This window comes from Sebastes fasciatus, chromosome 16 (assembly GCF_043250625.1).
Source record: "Sebastes fasciatus isolate fSebFas1 chromosome 16, fSebFas1.pri, whole genome shotgun sequence".
Classification (NCBI taxonomy): Eukaryota; Metazoa; Chordata; class Actinopteri; order Perciformes; family Sebastidae; genus Sebastes; species Sebastes fasciatus.
The window spans coordinates 9046023-9060340 of NC_133810.1; the positions used below are offsets into that span (position 1 = coordinate 9046023).

General features: G+C 40.6%; 1 protein-coding gene across 4 annotated transcripts in view; it reads right to left on the reverse strand.

Annotated features, from left to right (window-relative positions):
• Positions 1-14318, reverse strand: part of fstl4 (follistatin-like 4) — a 339103-nt gene that overhangs the window by 217813 nt on the left and 106972 nt on the right. For 3 of the 4 annotated variants that reach the window (XM_074610970.1, XM_074610969.1, XM_074610968.1), the window contains one exon: positions 363-522. In XM_074610970.1, coding sequence (XP_074467071.1) covers positions 363-512 — 150 coding nt within the window. In that variant the 5' untranslated portion in view covers positions 513-522. The remainder of the gene's footprint in view (positions 1-362; positions 523-14318) is intronic. The other variant, XM_074610971.1, reaches the window with a different exon arrangement.

The window sequence follows — 14318 nt, forward strand, 5'->3', positions numbered from 1 at the left end:
CATCAGTGGTCCATTGACTTGGAAATGAAATTATCCTATTTAAAATGGGTGTACCAATAAGTTAAAATGCACAAGCGGACTTCTCCCATAGCAAAAATAAAAGCACAGACAGCAGTGCACTGTTTCACAGAAGTTAAGCTGTGCTAAATCTGACAACAGATGTGTTTTGTCAGACTATTTATATTCACTTCATTTTTCTCGCAACCCTGATTCGATTTACGGTTTATATGATTGATTTATATCACTGTAAGTGTTTCCCTAGCTTGATAGAGAGTGAAGGCGATGTCCTCGGTGGGAAGCAGTACATTGTGTGTGTGTGTGTGTGTGTGTGTGTGTGTGTGTATATTGCAGAGTATATTTACCATGGAGTGTGGTTCCTGGGAGGAGATGCGTGACATTGTGGCTGTATCAGCGCTGCCTCGCCTGCTGCTCTTGTGCCCTTCAGCCAGCCAGCACCCTGAGGTTCCCAGCAGTGCGGCCACAGCCACAGCCCAAACACCCAGGCTGCCCATGAGTGTCTACCTGAGTGGAAAAGTGAAAAACACAAAGTACATAAAGTCCTTAGACTCACTTTGTTATACCCGCTGCAGTTTCCAAAAATAAAACAATTTGCACAGCTCTATTAGTCCTTTTCATATTCATAAGGGGAATGGAACAATTTACTGGTGTCTACTGTATCTGAGCACTATAAAACTGAGACATAATCCTCTTCATGTTCTGCTATCAGCATAATTAAATGAACCTTGTCAATGTTGTGTGTTATTATGTAACTTTAACTGTAAATCTTCTCTCCTTATTTGTGTTATTTCAATCTCCGTATTTGCATTCAAAAGCATTTTTAATTACTTTTTTTTACTTCTGAAACTAACATCATTGTGTTGTCTACAGAGAAGATAAAGACAGATGAGCTGAAATCACGCTCAATGAACTCATTGTGTGTTTAGGAATGTGTGTCATAGAATTTGTTGCAGATATGTCTGCAGGATAAGTGAGACAGAGGAGAGCAAATGTTAGAGAGATCATACAGCCTTAATCATTTTCCATTTCCAGGAATGACATGACAGGAGAAGATGTCGTTGCCTAAAGAAGGTTAAAATATGATTCCAATAACTATGTCAATAGCTTCTAACTGATATTGTGTCATTTTCCAATCCCTCTACTAAATGCCTGTGGAGTTGTAATTTTAAGAGTGCATAAAGGACATGTGAATCTAATACCTGCCATGTTGTTCATGCAGACACACAGTTACACCCAATGGAACATATACTGTACACGCACATAAACTGATCACACACACATGAATACACAGCGTAATACAGCTATATGAACATCAAAGCCCACGCTGATGGGAATAATTATCTGTATTACAAAGGACACAGGGAATCTTTTGATGTCAACAAAGACACAGCCATCTGAAGTCGCAAATGGTGGAGTGTGTGTAAACTCAGAAGATCAATTTCACTGCTATGATACACACACACATACATCTTCAGGAAAAAATATACAAAGCATCCCGGCTGTACTGTTGTGTGCGACGCTAGAGAGAAAAAAGCACCTGAAGTAGCTGCACCTTTTTTTTCAGATAATGACTAGTTCCTTTGGTAAATTATATAAAGAAATGGCAAGCAGTCATTTAATAATTAAATGTTAAAATGTGTTTGAAATGGTACTGCTTTGGATGACCTAAACTCAAGAGTGAATGAACCAGACAGCCATTCATTTCACCTGGAAAAAGATCACTAAATCACGTTCATATTAATACTCTAATAATAGGGCGACCACAAACGGCGGGACGAGATTCAAGGTAATCTCAGTGCTATACCAAAATCTGAGAGGCTGTAAAGCCTCCTCTACTATGTGCTGCACTTTAAGGCTGAATGGGAGGGGGAACTGAACGGCTCAGCATGTGTGAAGCACAACAAATTCAAGGACATGGAGGGAGTTTGGGTGGAAAAATCTAACCCGCTTCTTTATACAAAGAGTAAGCAAACTGGTTCACAACAATCATGCTGGAGGATATGTGGGAATAGAAAGGAAAAACATACACAAGTCTTTTGGGAATGTCATAAATTACACTCATTTTGGGAAAACGTACATGTTACAATTAAAGGTATTTTGGGATATGCTATACCTAAGGAATGCAAGGTTATGTACCTGAGGAACATAAAGGATTATGTCACTTATAAAGGTAGATATTTAACCAAGATATTATTGATCACAAGTAAGAACAAGAAACTGTTATAAGACTGAAACCCCTTCTATAGCACAATGGGTAGAAATTATAAGAGAGATTTATATTATGGAAAAAATTACTTTCTAGCTTAGAGTGAGAGAAAATGTTTTTGGCAGTAATTGGAAGAAATGGATGATTTATGACACAGTGGGAAATGCTTATGGACTAACTGCTGTATAAATTACGAGATACTGGATTTGTAAACACTTTTCTTTGATAATAGACACTTACAGTATAACCATGACTGTTCTGTTTTGTTTTTTCTTTTTTTTCTTTTTGTGTTAACTTTTTCTATCTATAAGTTAACATACACAGTACTTTTAGTTTTATGCACAAACAAAGACTCAATAAATATTATAATAATATATAAAAAAAAATTTAAATCTAATCTAATACACCAAGAAAACAAACTGAAGACACATTTAATAGCAAAGTGACACAGTGGCAACAAAAAAATAATACTATCAGCTTTGCATAAGTAGTATTTATTGCAGGGTTATTGTACTTGTACTGCATTGCACTGGTGTTTCCGTTATTGTGTCCACCCCCTGTAGTGTCTAATGTCCTCCAGAAAAACTTGGCATTTTGCACTGATGAGATATATTTATTGGACTCCATCAGACTTCTCTGGGTGGTCCTCTCAGCTGATGCAGGCTTTAATGGTTTCACTGTGTGACACGGCTGTTTGTTGTGTGTGTGTGTGTGTGTGTGGTAATGTGTTTAGTGTTTTTACTGTGGTCTTATACTTTATTATGTGACTTTATTGTGTGTTTTACTGCAGAACCAGTCTGAAAACAAATTTCCCTTAGGGGCCCATAAAGTTTGCAATTGAACTGAAACAAGGGCACAAAACACGTGATGCATCTCAAACAGAGCAGGTGTTTATGGTGTTAAATGTCTGCAGTGGCTCTTCACTAGATTATTGAATATTGAAATCACCTTGACCTGTAAATATCCTGGTCCTGTGCTATAGCTGAAAATGAGTTATCTGCTATACATATCTATTTTTGCATTTTATATAAACACTTATTTGGAACATTTTATCAAAAGTAATCTTACATCAATTTTCACAATTTTTCAATAAAAGGTAATTGTCACTGACAAAATAATCTTGTTCTTGTTTTGACTTCTCTATTTCAATTTTTAAATAATTTTTGCAGGAACAGTAAAAAGAAACAAGCTTTTTTTTTTTCATACTAACCACCAGTAGCGTTCAGATCCTTGTCTTACTTAAAAGTAGCAATACCACAATCTAAAAACACTCAACTAAATTTAAGTCCTGCATTCACACACTTAAAGCTGCATTAATTCACTATTTGACTCTAAATGGGACCATAACTTACTAAATGAACATCATGCTGTATTGAAGAAGACTTGAAACTAGCGATTGAGACCATAAACTCATGTTTACAATGTTTACTGAGGTAATAAATCAAGTGAGAAGTAGGGTCACTTTCTCATAGACTTCTATACAATCTGACTTCTTTTTGCAACCAGAGGAGTCGCCCCCTGCTGGCTATTAGAAATAATGCAAGTTTAAGGCACTTCTGCATTGACTTCACTTCTCAGACGTGGATGTAGCCCTCTGATAACCATACACAAAACCATGTCCTGTCAGTGTAAAAACATCACTTGACAAGGAACTATCAGCTAGCTAGCCTCGAGGATAATGGCCCCTCACAGATGAGAGCTCACCCGTGTGAAATTAAACACCAAATGAGATCTGCCAGTCACTGTCTTAATGTGCTGCCTGCCCCCCCTGGCATTGGCCACACACAGCTACACACATTCATACATGAGTACACATGAACACACACCAACAGAGCCCTGTTGTTTTGGAGTGAATAGTCCATTTTGAAATTCATCAGGAGGCAGAAAGTCTCTACGAGGAAGCTATTATTTGACCAGCATATTAAAAAGCTTAAAGAGACAGACTCTTTAAAACCAGTGCACCCTTTGGCAGCTTTGCTCGGATCACACTTGTTCAGCGAGGGACTTGCATTATAAACAGACTCAAAGTGCTGAAAGTTAAATACAATCGATTCACATCGCAGCTACCTTCTCTCCCTATCGCTCATCTTTCTTTCTTCACAACTTTCAATTTTCGGGACACAAACGTTTTGTCATGGGCCCGAGGAGTCCTGTAGAGAGCTGCCTGCAGACGGCTTGTCTCCTTTTTTCAATCGTTTACTTTCTCAAATTTCAATCTCATTTTCTTTATATTACGCTGCAGAGAAATTGGTTTGAAGGCTTTTTAAATTATTAACCGAACCAGCCAGTTATTAGTTGAATTACAAGCTTGTGATATTAAGTTTTAAAAAGAAAGGTGAATACAAGACAGGAGGGAATGGACTGCTTATCACATACAGCACTGCAGTGTATTTTTACAGGCATTAGTGAATGTTGTTTTTTGCGGTCTTGCACTGGAGCTGCATCTGAGAGGAGTCACTTAACGTTTATGGACTTGAAGAAAGATTACAGCAACCAAAAACTGTCTCAGGGTGCATATGGGTTGTGAGTTTGTTGTTGGGGTTGTTTGAGGTGCTGTCAGTCCAGGAAACTGAAGCTTCCTGTCTTTTGCTACTCTAACACTGAAGGAAATAGTCAGCTAAATGCCTATAATGTGCAGTGCTCAGGTACGGTGAAGCACCATCTGCTAGCCATCACACTTTAAGATGAGGCAGTCAGAGGGAGGAAGGTGACATCTCACGTGCCTTTGAGACGCGTCAGCTACATTCAGCCAGAAGCTGCTTCTTTCTAGGTCGAGTTAAAATATTAATTTTCAGCCACTGCTTCATTTTGATTGGCTGCAAAGATTTCTTAATGGATGCATGGATGAACACATGGAAACAACAACACACACACACACACACACACACACACGGGAAGATCACTGCTCACTGCAAGGAGCAGAGTCTGGCTTATGAAGACAATATGTGATTGTTAAAGTATCCTTTCGATATTACTCAATACGTAGTATTTTATTAGTGAATTTTTGAAATAGCAAGTGTTTTTCGAGAACTTTGGTGAAACTATTTTAATCTTTTTTTATGTCTGAGCTTTGAACCCAGTCTAAAAAAGGACAAGCATCCTAAGCCAGGATCTATAGTTCAGAAATATTGCCCCACATGTTCAAATAAATACATCAAAAATACTGATGAATGATAAATGAGTCAACAAAACATCAGACTTTAACACAGCTGTTTGTTTCCTGTTTGCAATGAGTTTTTTTTTTTTAAAAGCATGACCACATCGTTCCCTAACCTTAACCAAATCTTCATTATTGTAACCATGACAACAAAGCTCCCCTAATCTTAACAATGTGGTAATTTTGACCCAAACCATAATGTTTCACTAACCCTAACAAAGCATGTATTCAATCCAAATCATAATCTTTCCCTAAACCTAACCAAGTCAATTGTGTGCCTAACCAAACCAAACTGTAGCATTGTCACATCATAAAGTTAATTTATATTTCAACATTGATTTGTAAGAGTTTTGGAAGGACCTGACTAATGACGTCGTCCTGCCGATGGGGATGCCAACTGAAAGAGACAGAGTCTCCAACTACAAACTGGCATGTAAATGATGGCTGCATGCAGCCCTGCAGCCTCTCCGTCTCTGTCTGTACCGGCAGCAGGGGAAGGCCTCTAACTGAGCTCTGAGACAAATTCAAGTGATCAGTCTGAGCTCTCCTTCCTGCTCTCTGTCCCAGCTCTGCGCTCCAGGTAGGTTTGCTGTCACAGTTACAAATTACACAAGCAGTTCCAGTACGACAATCAGTCCCCACTCAGCATGCCTCCTTCTCTGCAAGTTGCTGAGTATTTAAAAAAAGATTACAAAGGAGGGCGGGAGGGACAGAAAAGATAACATCTGTGAATGCTGAACGCCACATGCTCTAAAGTTAAATCATTTGCATATGAAGTATTGAGCTACTGACATCTATGTATTTTTAGAAAATATTCCACAATTAATGAGAAGAACGTTTTTTAAAAGAGTCATCCGTTTTGTCAGCTGCTACCCGGTAAAAGTAGAAGGTGAAGAGTTTCTGCTGTCAATCATTTTGTAAAAGTGGGTGTCACTTTATTTCCCAAATGGTGCATGCCCCATTTTGGAACAAACCTCTCTACATGCTGTTACTCTGAGTGCTGCCTCAAACTGACGCTCCTCTTCAGTAAAATCTCTGCTATCATCCCGCCGACCTATCTGCCTGCACTCAAACAGCCGCGTCCTCCGACAGATGTCTATGTAGCATGAAATAGATCCACCGAGGGGATCGCCTTTGCCCAAAGTGTTTTCACGACGCTTGGATGCGGCAGCGATTCGTTCATCTATATTTCTTGTTTCTGTGTGGTTGAGGGAAGATACTGAAGAGACCAGGGGTGTCAGTCTGTCTGCCAGCCATGCATCAGCATCAGCATCACACGCTCTAACCCCAGTCATCTCACAGACACTCCAGGTGAACAGGATACACATCCTTTTTTCTCATTTATTTATTTTTTTTATGACAAGACGTGATAAATCTCAGGATGCTCTGGAGGGGTGTTTCCCCAAAGAGGATTTATACAGCACAGTAGCCTGGAAAGATAAGGTTATGAACTGCCATTCACTGTAATGTAAAAGGCTCATAAGCACTGCCCTTTAGAAAGGAGGCAGGGTTGACACCTCGCCAGTCGAAAGCTGACGATCCAGACAGCTCACAATTAAATGGATTTTACTCAGACAAGTTGGAACTAATTAAGAAAGAAAAGATCTAATTAATGATGACTGTTAGCAGTTGGAGCTAGAACGGGAATATCCAGACATCATCAGTCTGGTAGGGTTGATTTCAACAATCACGTCCTGAAACTGGCCCACAGGTTCATTCAAGGACGTTACCAGTGTGTTTGCACATTTCAGCTAATCAATAACTTCCTGTTAACAATGGCTCAGATGACTGTGTGTAATGTGATAGTCAATTAGACTGTTGTCAGGCTATTAAATAGGCACAAAAGAATAAGTTATATCAGGCTTTGGATCCACAGACAACAGTTGTAGGTGGATCAATTCATTGTTGGTTTTTGTCTTTTTATGGGATTTGTTGAGAAAAAGAACAATATTGAATAACACCAAAGTCAGAAACTGCTAATAGCTGGTTTTATTGTCGTGCCGTATTAAAATAAATGGAAACCAATGGCTCTCTAGAATGGCAGTAAGAAATAAATCTAAAAAGCTAAATGGATAGCTGTGAAGTAAACCATTTAGGATTGGTAGTAATTGGGATAAAACATGCCGGTGCAGGGTCCTTTGATTTAAACATTATGCAGGGAACTGGGTGAAAGGATAAATAAATCACTAAAATTGAGAAAAGGGGAGAAAAGTCTGGCAATTTGTAGAAGAAAAAAGTCACAATAAAACTCTTAACAACAGGCATAAGCCAGACGGACACAAACAAAGACTAGGAAACAGCAATGTGAGCAACAACAAGGACGCCATTGAAGCAATTAAAACGTGACAAAAAACATATGGCAGCGGCAATAGAAAAAGTTAATGTATTGGTTTTTGCAGAGAAATAACTGCAAGTGTGCCTTTTCAGACTGCGGTAAAAGAGAGGAAAAGAAAGTGTCGGCCTCTCAGAAAAGGCACCGGGACCTCAGAAAGAACACAATGCAGGTTGTGGTGCTTTAGCAAGACCAGATATCATCCTTATTAGCTTCTGCGTTACCTCAGAATTAATCATTGTCTGACACTCTCTCTTTGCCACTTTCTGTCTCTATAGAAGAGACAGAGCTTCAGGCTGTGAGGTAGTAATAAGCCCCAATCTCCAGACTGAGGAAGAATAAGAGGCTCCTCCTGTCTGTGTCGTACTCTATTCTCTTCCTCTCCCTCTTTACCGTTCTTACTCAACACTGATATTGACTTTTGGCTTTTTCTCTGACAAGTTTTCGTGACCAGATCAGCAGCCGTTGGGTGTTAAATCCCACATCCTGCTTGTCAGGTGGGGCTGCAAAGACACACAAACAGCAAGTGACTTGTTAAATCCAGAAATCCCCCGCAGGCTGTATGACACGGCTGCAAGAGCAAATAGGATATCAGGTGGATCAGCGGTGCCAGAACAGGGTGGTCTACCTGGCTAACAGGACTACGTTTGTGGCGCAGTGTTAGCAAACATCATGAAAGAGGTCTGCATTGGTAACGACGAGAAAAACACCCCTCTAAAGCATAAATGGCTCTTCAGAGGCGCTTTGTGGAGAAAAATGCGGGCAGTATGTATAACCATCACCGACTGAAGAACCACTAGAAGCCGCAAATAATTGTGTTGCTCTTTGAAGCTTCATTCATGGCTGCAGGAGCCAGAAATCAATGCATGTGAAGAGGCAAAGATTCCCTCTCGAATATCACATTTTGAAACATCGATATACCTCCATGCACCATTCATCGTTTCATGGACGTTGCTGTAAATGCTCACTAAATGCTGGCTGCAAGATCACTCCAACTTTATTCAAGTAAATTATCCTCCAAATCCTTAGCCCACAAACCAATGGGTGAGGTCATGTTGACTACATCCACTTCTTATATACAGTCTATGATTCAAAGGGAACGTTTAAAGCCTGCTTCAAAACTTGTACTTGTTACATCATTAGTCAGATCTTCTGAAAACGTTTGCTCAGTTAGCTTTGAAAGAACAAGGTTGTCTCTCTGTTTTGTGCCATCAGATTGTAGCAAACAGTGTAATATGGTAAAGACTTAGATATTATTATATCTTAAAAATGACTGTGTTACTGACTGCTACACACTGTTTCTTTAAAGTCTTCGTTAGATATTGCTTGACCTTGGGAGCGGAATGTGTCACAAGATAATCTCATCTCAAATGTGCACTTACTAGCAATTTCAGAGCTTTCAACCACTTTTTTTCAGTCTACATCAGAGCTGATCAGAACATCAAATTAAAGAGCTTTAATAGAATTTATTCCTTTAGACTCGCTGCCTCTCATACAGCAGGTATCTCATCTTCTCCTTTTGCCTCAGCAACAAACCATTTTCATTTCAAAGGAAGCTGATCACTAATGATTTCTCAAACTCAGACTTTCTCTACTTGATGTGTTGAATGTCTTCAGTGAACAGGAGGAACTAGATATTGAAATGTGTGAGGCAACATTTCAAGACAGTCTTGAATCACACCACCTTTCCAAATGTGATTTGACAAAACAACTAAAAAAGCAAAAGAACCACTATCAAGTTTTAAGATACGGAGTGAGGGCTGACTGCATAAAAGGGACAGGCAGATGGCTGACTGAGTTCACTGCAGAAAACAGATACGCCAGGTGACCTTTCCGTAACCCCTCTACGCGTTTCTCCCTCTCGGCTGACTCTTTCGTCAGTTTCCTCCATTCAGGCAGCGAGCACTCTTTGCTCAGAGCTGCGCTGCTGATGCTCTGAGCTCAGCTGCTGTGTTCATATGGGATGCGGCGGTAAAGGTCATTTCTAGAAGTTCAACATTAGTGATCGGAATTTCAAATGAACCGTGTTGCCCACATTTTGTGGCCCTGCTGTCTACGGGGAGTACAGAGGACTCGTCAGGTGAGCTGACGGCCACAGGAAAATGTCTCTGGAATAAAGAGGATTCAGTGTCTAATGGTGCGAGTTACTGGTTTCAGTGTCAGTCATATTAAGTGCTTGTCATTGTCATAGGCCTCATGTTAATCATGTTAGATTTCTCTGGATATGAGTGCCAGTGTGCCCATGAGAAAGAGTTTCATCAGTTCAATTTAAAACTAATCATGTCAGCCCCACCAGGATGGCGAAAGAGCCAGCCCAGAAGAGTGTGACTCACCATCTGTAATGCTTTTTTTACCTTTGTTTTTGGAGTACGCCTCATTATATTTCTTTGGGAAATTTGCAAAGCCAAACAAATCAAAGTCACCAGGCGTAAAAGCAAAAAAAAAAAAAAAAGGGAGGAGGAAGTGGGTTTGGTTTACCCGAGGGGATAGCTTTGTTGTGCGGAAATAAATCCTGCTCCTGATTAGACGAGCTCTGCATGGGGTTCAGACGATGTGATGCCAAGCATCTCCACTGTTCACGAGTGGGGAGTTATAATTGATATGAAAATGTAATTTATTCTGCTTAAATCTTATATGGACTTGTCATCCAGGGCTCTTTATATGTAGATTGCTTGAAGCCTGCAGCATCTACCTTGAATTTATAAAAAAGGACTGGGTCATTTCCACTCTATGTATAGGGAGAAAAGTGTGTGTAATACACCCGCCTGTCCACCAGAGGATAGTGTGTTAGCGCCACGTTTTGCCTCACAGAGACGTGAATATTTCACGCCTGTATTAACATGCAGTACCAGCAGGGGTCAACAAAGCAACTCACTTAGGATTAGGCAACAAAACCACTTAGTTGGGTTAAGGGAAAAAGTCATGGTTGGGCTTAAAATAAGTAAAGTGAACTAAGTAAAACTTCCGTCACTACACAACACGTGACAAATGTGACGTCACAACCGTCAAAACATTGCACCTTCATGCAAGCACTAATATTCAAAGTCTGCGTAGTGACGTCTCTCTCTCTGAAGCTACGATGCCCGTGTGTTTCGTACTGGGATATACTCACATGTGCAACGGCTCTCGCTCGTTCTTTCGCTTACCGGCTGATAAAAAGACCAGGAGTCGTTGGATGAAACCTAACAAGTAAGATAACATTTCATTTGTGCATGGAACATAGCTAAGTTAGATAGCTAGCTAATGTTGGTGACTTATATTCTGCGAGACGAGAGACGTAGTTCACTGAGCAGTTTCACACAACACTAAATGATACTACGACAAAACCTACGACAAATTGACACTTTCTTGACTTGCAAAACGATGTTTTAAATTGACAGACATCATATGTGTGATTGCCGTTAACTACTGTAAATCTTTTTCCCAAAATAAGGTCCCATGGGGTCCACCGGTAGGGGATGGACTTCGCCTATCTATTGACTGAGTTAATCTTTGCATGTAAACTATTTTGTATTGAATCAGGAAAGTTGGCAGTGAATATTTTTCTGCATCTACCTCCAGCGCTCAGGCTTCCCTCTGTTTCACCATTTAAGAATGTGAGCTGCTGGGAAGTCAAGTGAGAAGAGAGACGGCGCTTTTTACCAAAACAACCTGTTTTCAGCCCTCACTCAGCTGAAACGTCCTGGAGCAAAACACTGAACTCCTATCTGCTGTTCTGTCGCTGAGTCTGACCTTTCAGGAGCTGGGGTCAATAAAGTATCACATTTGTAAGACCAAGCTGGGTCGGTACTCTGAATGTGCATACATAATCTTTAACACTTGCTATTTGGTTACATTAATGCACAAACTGTATTTGTCCACGATCAAGTATCAACACTGCAACTCTGACAAAAACTCAAAATCCAGTTATCCCCTATGAACTTAATAAGCACAAACAACAAAGCTGACTACAGCATATATTTCACTCAAAAAGTTAATTCCATGCTTATGTTGATGCGTCTAAATCCAGCCTGGAGACATAGTTAAATAGACGGCTGCACTAACAATAGCCTGTCATGCAAGACCTGTGGAAGCGTGTGAAACGCCTTCCTCAGCCTGCATACACAACAGAAGATTAGACCTTTATTGTCATGCTTGAAATTTTTTAGCTTTATCCAACTAACGTGCATGACATATTGCACACATGCATGTATGCACACACGCTGCTTCGAGCTGGTTCTGGCTTTTGCAGGGTTTTAAATGCTTAGCGAGGGGAGAAATGTTACAGTGGAGGTTTTTTCTTCTGTGTGCGCTATACGCTAGTGTGTCTTCAGTGTCAATCTGTAAGTGTGTGAGTCATCCCACTATTAGGTCGTCTCTGAAGCACAACAAGCAGCCATAATCTGCTGGACACCGCGCCGTAATGGCTCTCCGCGAGACAGCTAATAAGTTACACACCAGATTGCAAACTGTAATAAGCCCGACTGAGTCACTATTCTGGGCTACATCATTATTTCTCAACCCGCTGACTGTGACCCCAGGGTGGGCTGCAGAACCGCTCTGACAGGGTTCAGGACACGATGTGGATCGAAAAAACCCTGCAGGAGTAACTGACTTCAACTGTGATATGTTCATATATATTTGGGTATGGTGCTAATGTATTGCTCTTATGCGTTGTTTAATCGTCTTTTAAAGCTGCAGTGGGTAGAAATGGAGAAAATATGATTACAAAAAAGTTATTTTTATAAAACGGTCACGATATCCTGACAGTAGTGCAGGTAATCTGAAAAAAATCATGTGCCTCCGGTGTCCTAATGGCATCTGCAAGATTTCACACACTGGGGGAAATGAACCAATCAGAGCCAAGCCGGAGCCTGCCGTCTCTGAACAGCTGTCAATCGCTCATGAACTCCGATCAAACGGTCAAACTTGGCAGCGCTGATCAAATATGAATCAATATTCTGTTACTGTAATGCCTATTTATCTCCTCAAATGATTTCAGAAACATCTTCTAGTGTACTGTTTAGCCGTAAAATGAGAAAGTTTGTGACCAGCAGCCATGTTGAGATCAGTTGAGGAAATACCAAGCACCGCCCACCAGCCGGAGCACAGCCAATAGGAACACTCTCTCTCTCTGAAATGACCTGTGATTGGCCAAAGTCTCCCATCACAGGCTAGATTTTTTAAAGCCTGAAAACAGAGCCATGAGGAGGTGCAGAAGTCTAGTTATCTCTCAGAACAATTGAATTACAATATGCTGAAAGGTTATTAGGGAATTTTTGCACAATGATGGTAAAAAATATACTGCCTACTGCCACTTTAATTGCAGTCAGGTAACCTCAGTGGTGGTGAGACGCCACATTCAACTTTTGAATCCAAGGCAAATGAATCAGCGAACACAAAATGTCACTTTTTCAGCCAGAAAGCATACGTCACATTTTGGTGTCTACATGCTTGCTTGTTTATTTCCCGTACAACGAATGAATAATGCCTAAAGGTTATATACTTCATACCTATAGTGCAAACTGCTGCCATTAATATTCTCATTCAGGAGCCAGGGCTATACTGTAGGTATTGATCCAGGGCTGTGCATGTGCGCCTGCTGTATGCATGTTTGCTAGACTATACGTGCCTGAGTTGAGAGTTGGAGGATCTGTTGGCTCGCTTAAAGCTGAAGGTTCTGGGGATTTACAACCAGTTTTCCACAGATAGCACAGTGATGAATGGGCGTAATTGTGCAGCTGGATGTCGGCTCCATATCTGCTTCCAGGTGGAGAGGAAGCAGATAGTTGAGGAAATACCAAGCACAGCCCACGAGCCAGAGCACAGTCATAGGAACACTCTCTCTGAAATGACCTGTGATTGGCCAAGTCTCCCGTCACAGGCTAGATTTTTTAAAGCCAGAAACCGGAGGAGCAGAAGTCTCGTTATCTCTCAGAACACTTGAATTACAATATGCTGAAAGGTTATTATGGACCTTTTGCCCAATGATGGCACAAATATAATGCCTACTGCCACTTTAATTGCAGTCAGGTAACCTCAGTGGTGATTAGAAGCCACATTCAACTGTTGAATCCAAGGCAAATGAATCAGTTATCACAAAATGTCACTTTTTCAGCCAGAAAGCATTCGTCACATTTTGGTGTCTACATGCTTGCTCGTTTATTTCCCATACAATAAATGAGCCTAAAGGGTTGTATGCTTCAGACCTATAGTGCAAACTGCTGCCATTAATATTCTCATTCAGGAGCCAGGGCTATAGGTATTCATCCAGGTCTCATGTGCATGTGCGCCTGCTGTATACATGTTTTGCGAGACTAAAAGTGCCTGAGTTGAGAGTTGGAGGATCTGTTGGCTCGCTTAAAGCTGAAGGTTCACTTGAATTACAATATGCTGAAAGGTTATTAGGGAATTTTTGCCCAATGATGGCACAAATATACTGCCTACTGCCACTTTAATTGCAGTCAGGTAACCTCAGTGGTGATTAGAAGCCACATTCAACTGTTGAATCCAAGGCAAATTAATCAGTGAACACAAAATGTCACTTTTTCAGCCAGGAAGCATACGTCACATTTTGGTGTCTACATGCTTGTTTATTTCCCGTACAATGAATGACTAATGCTTAA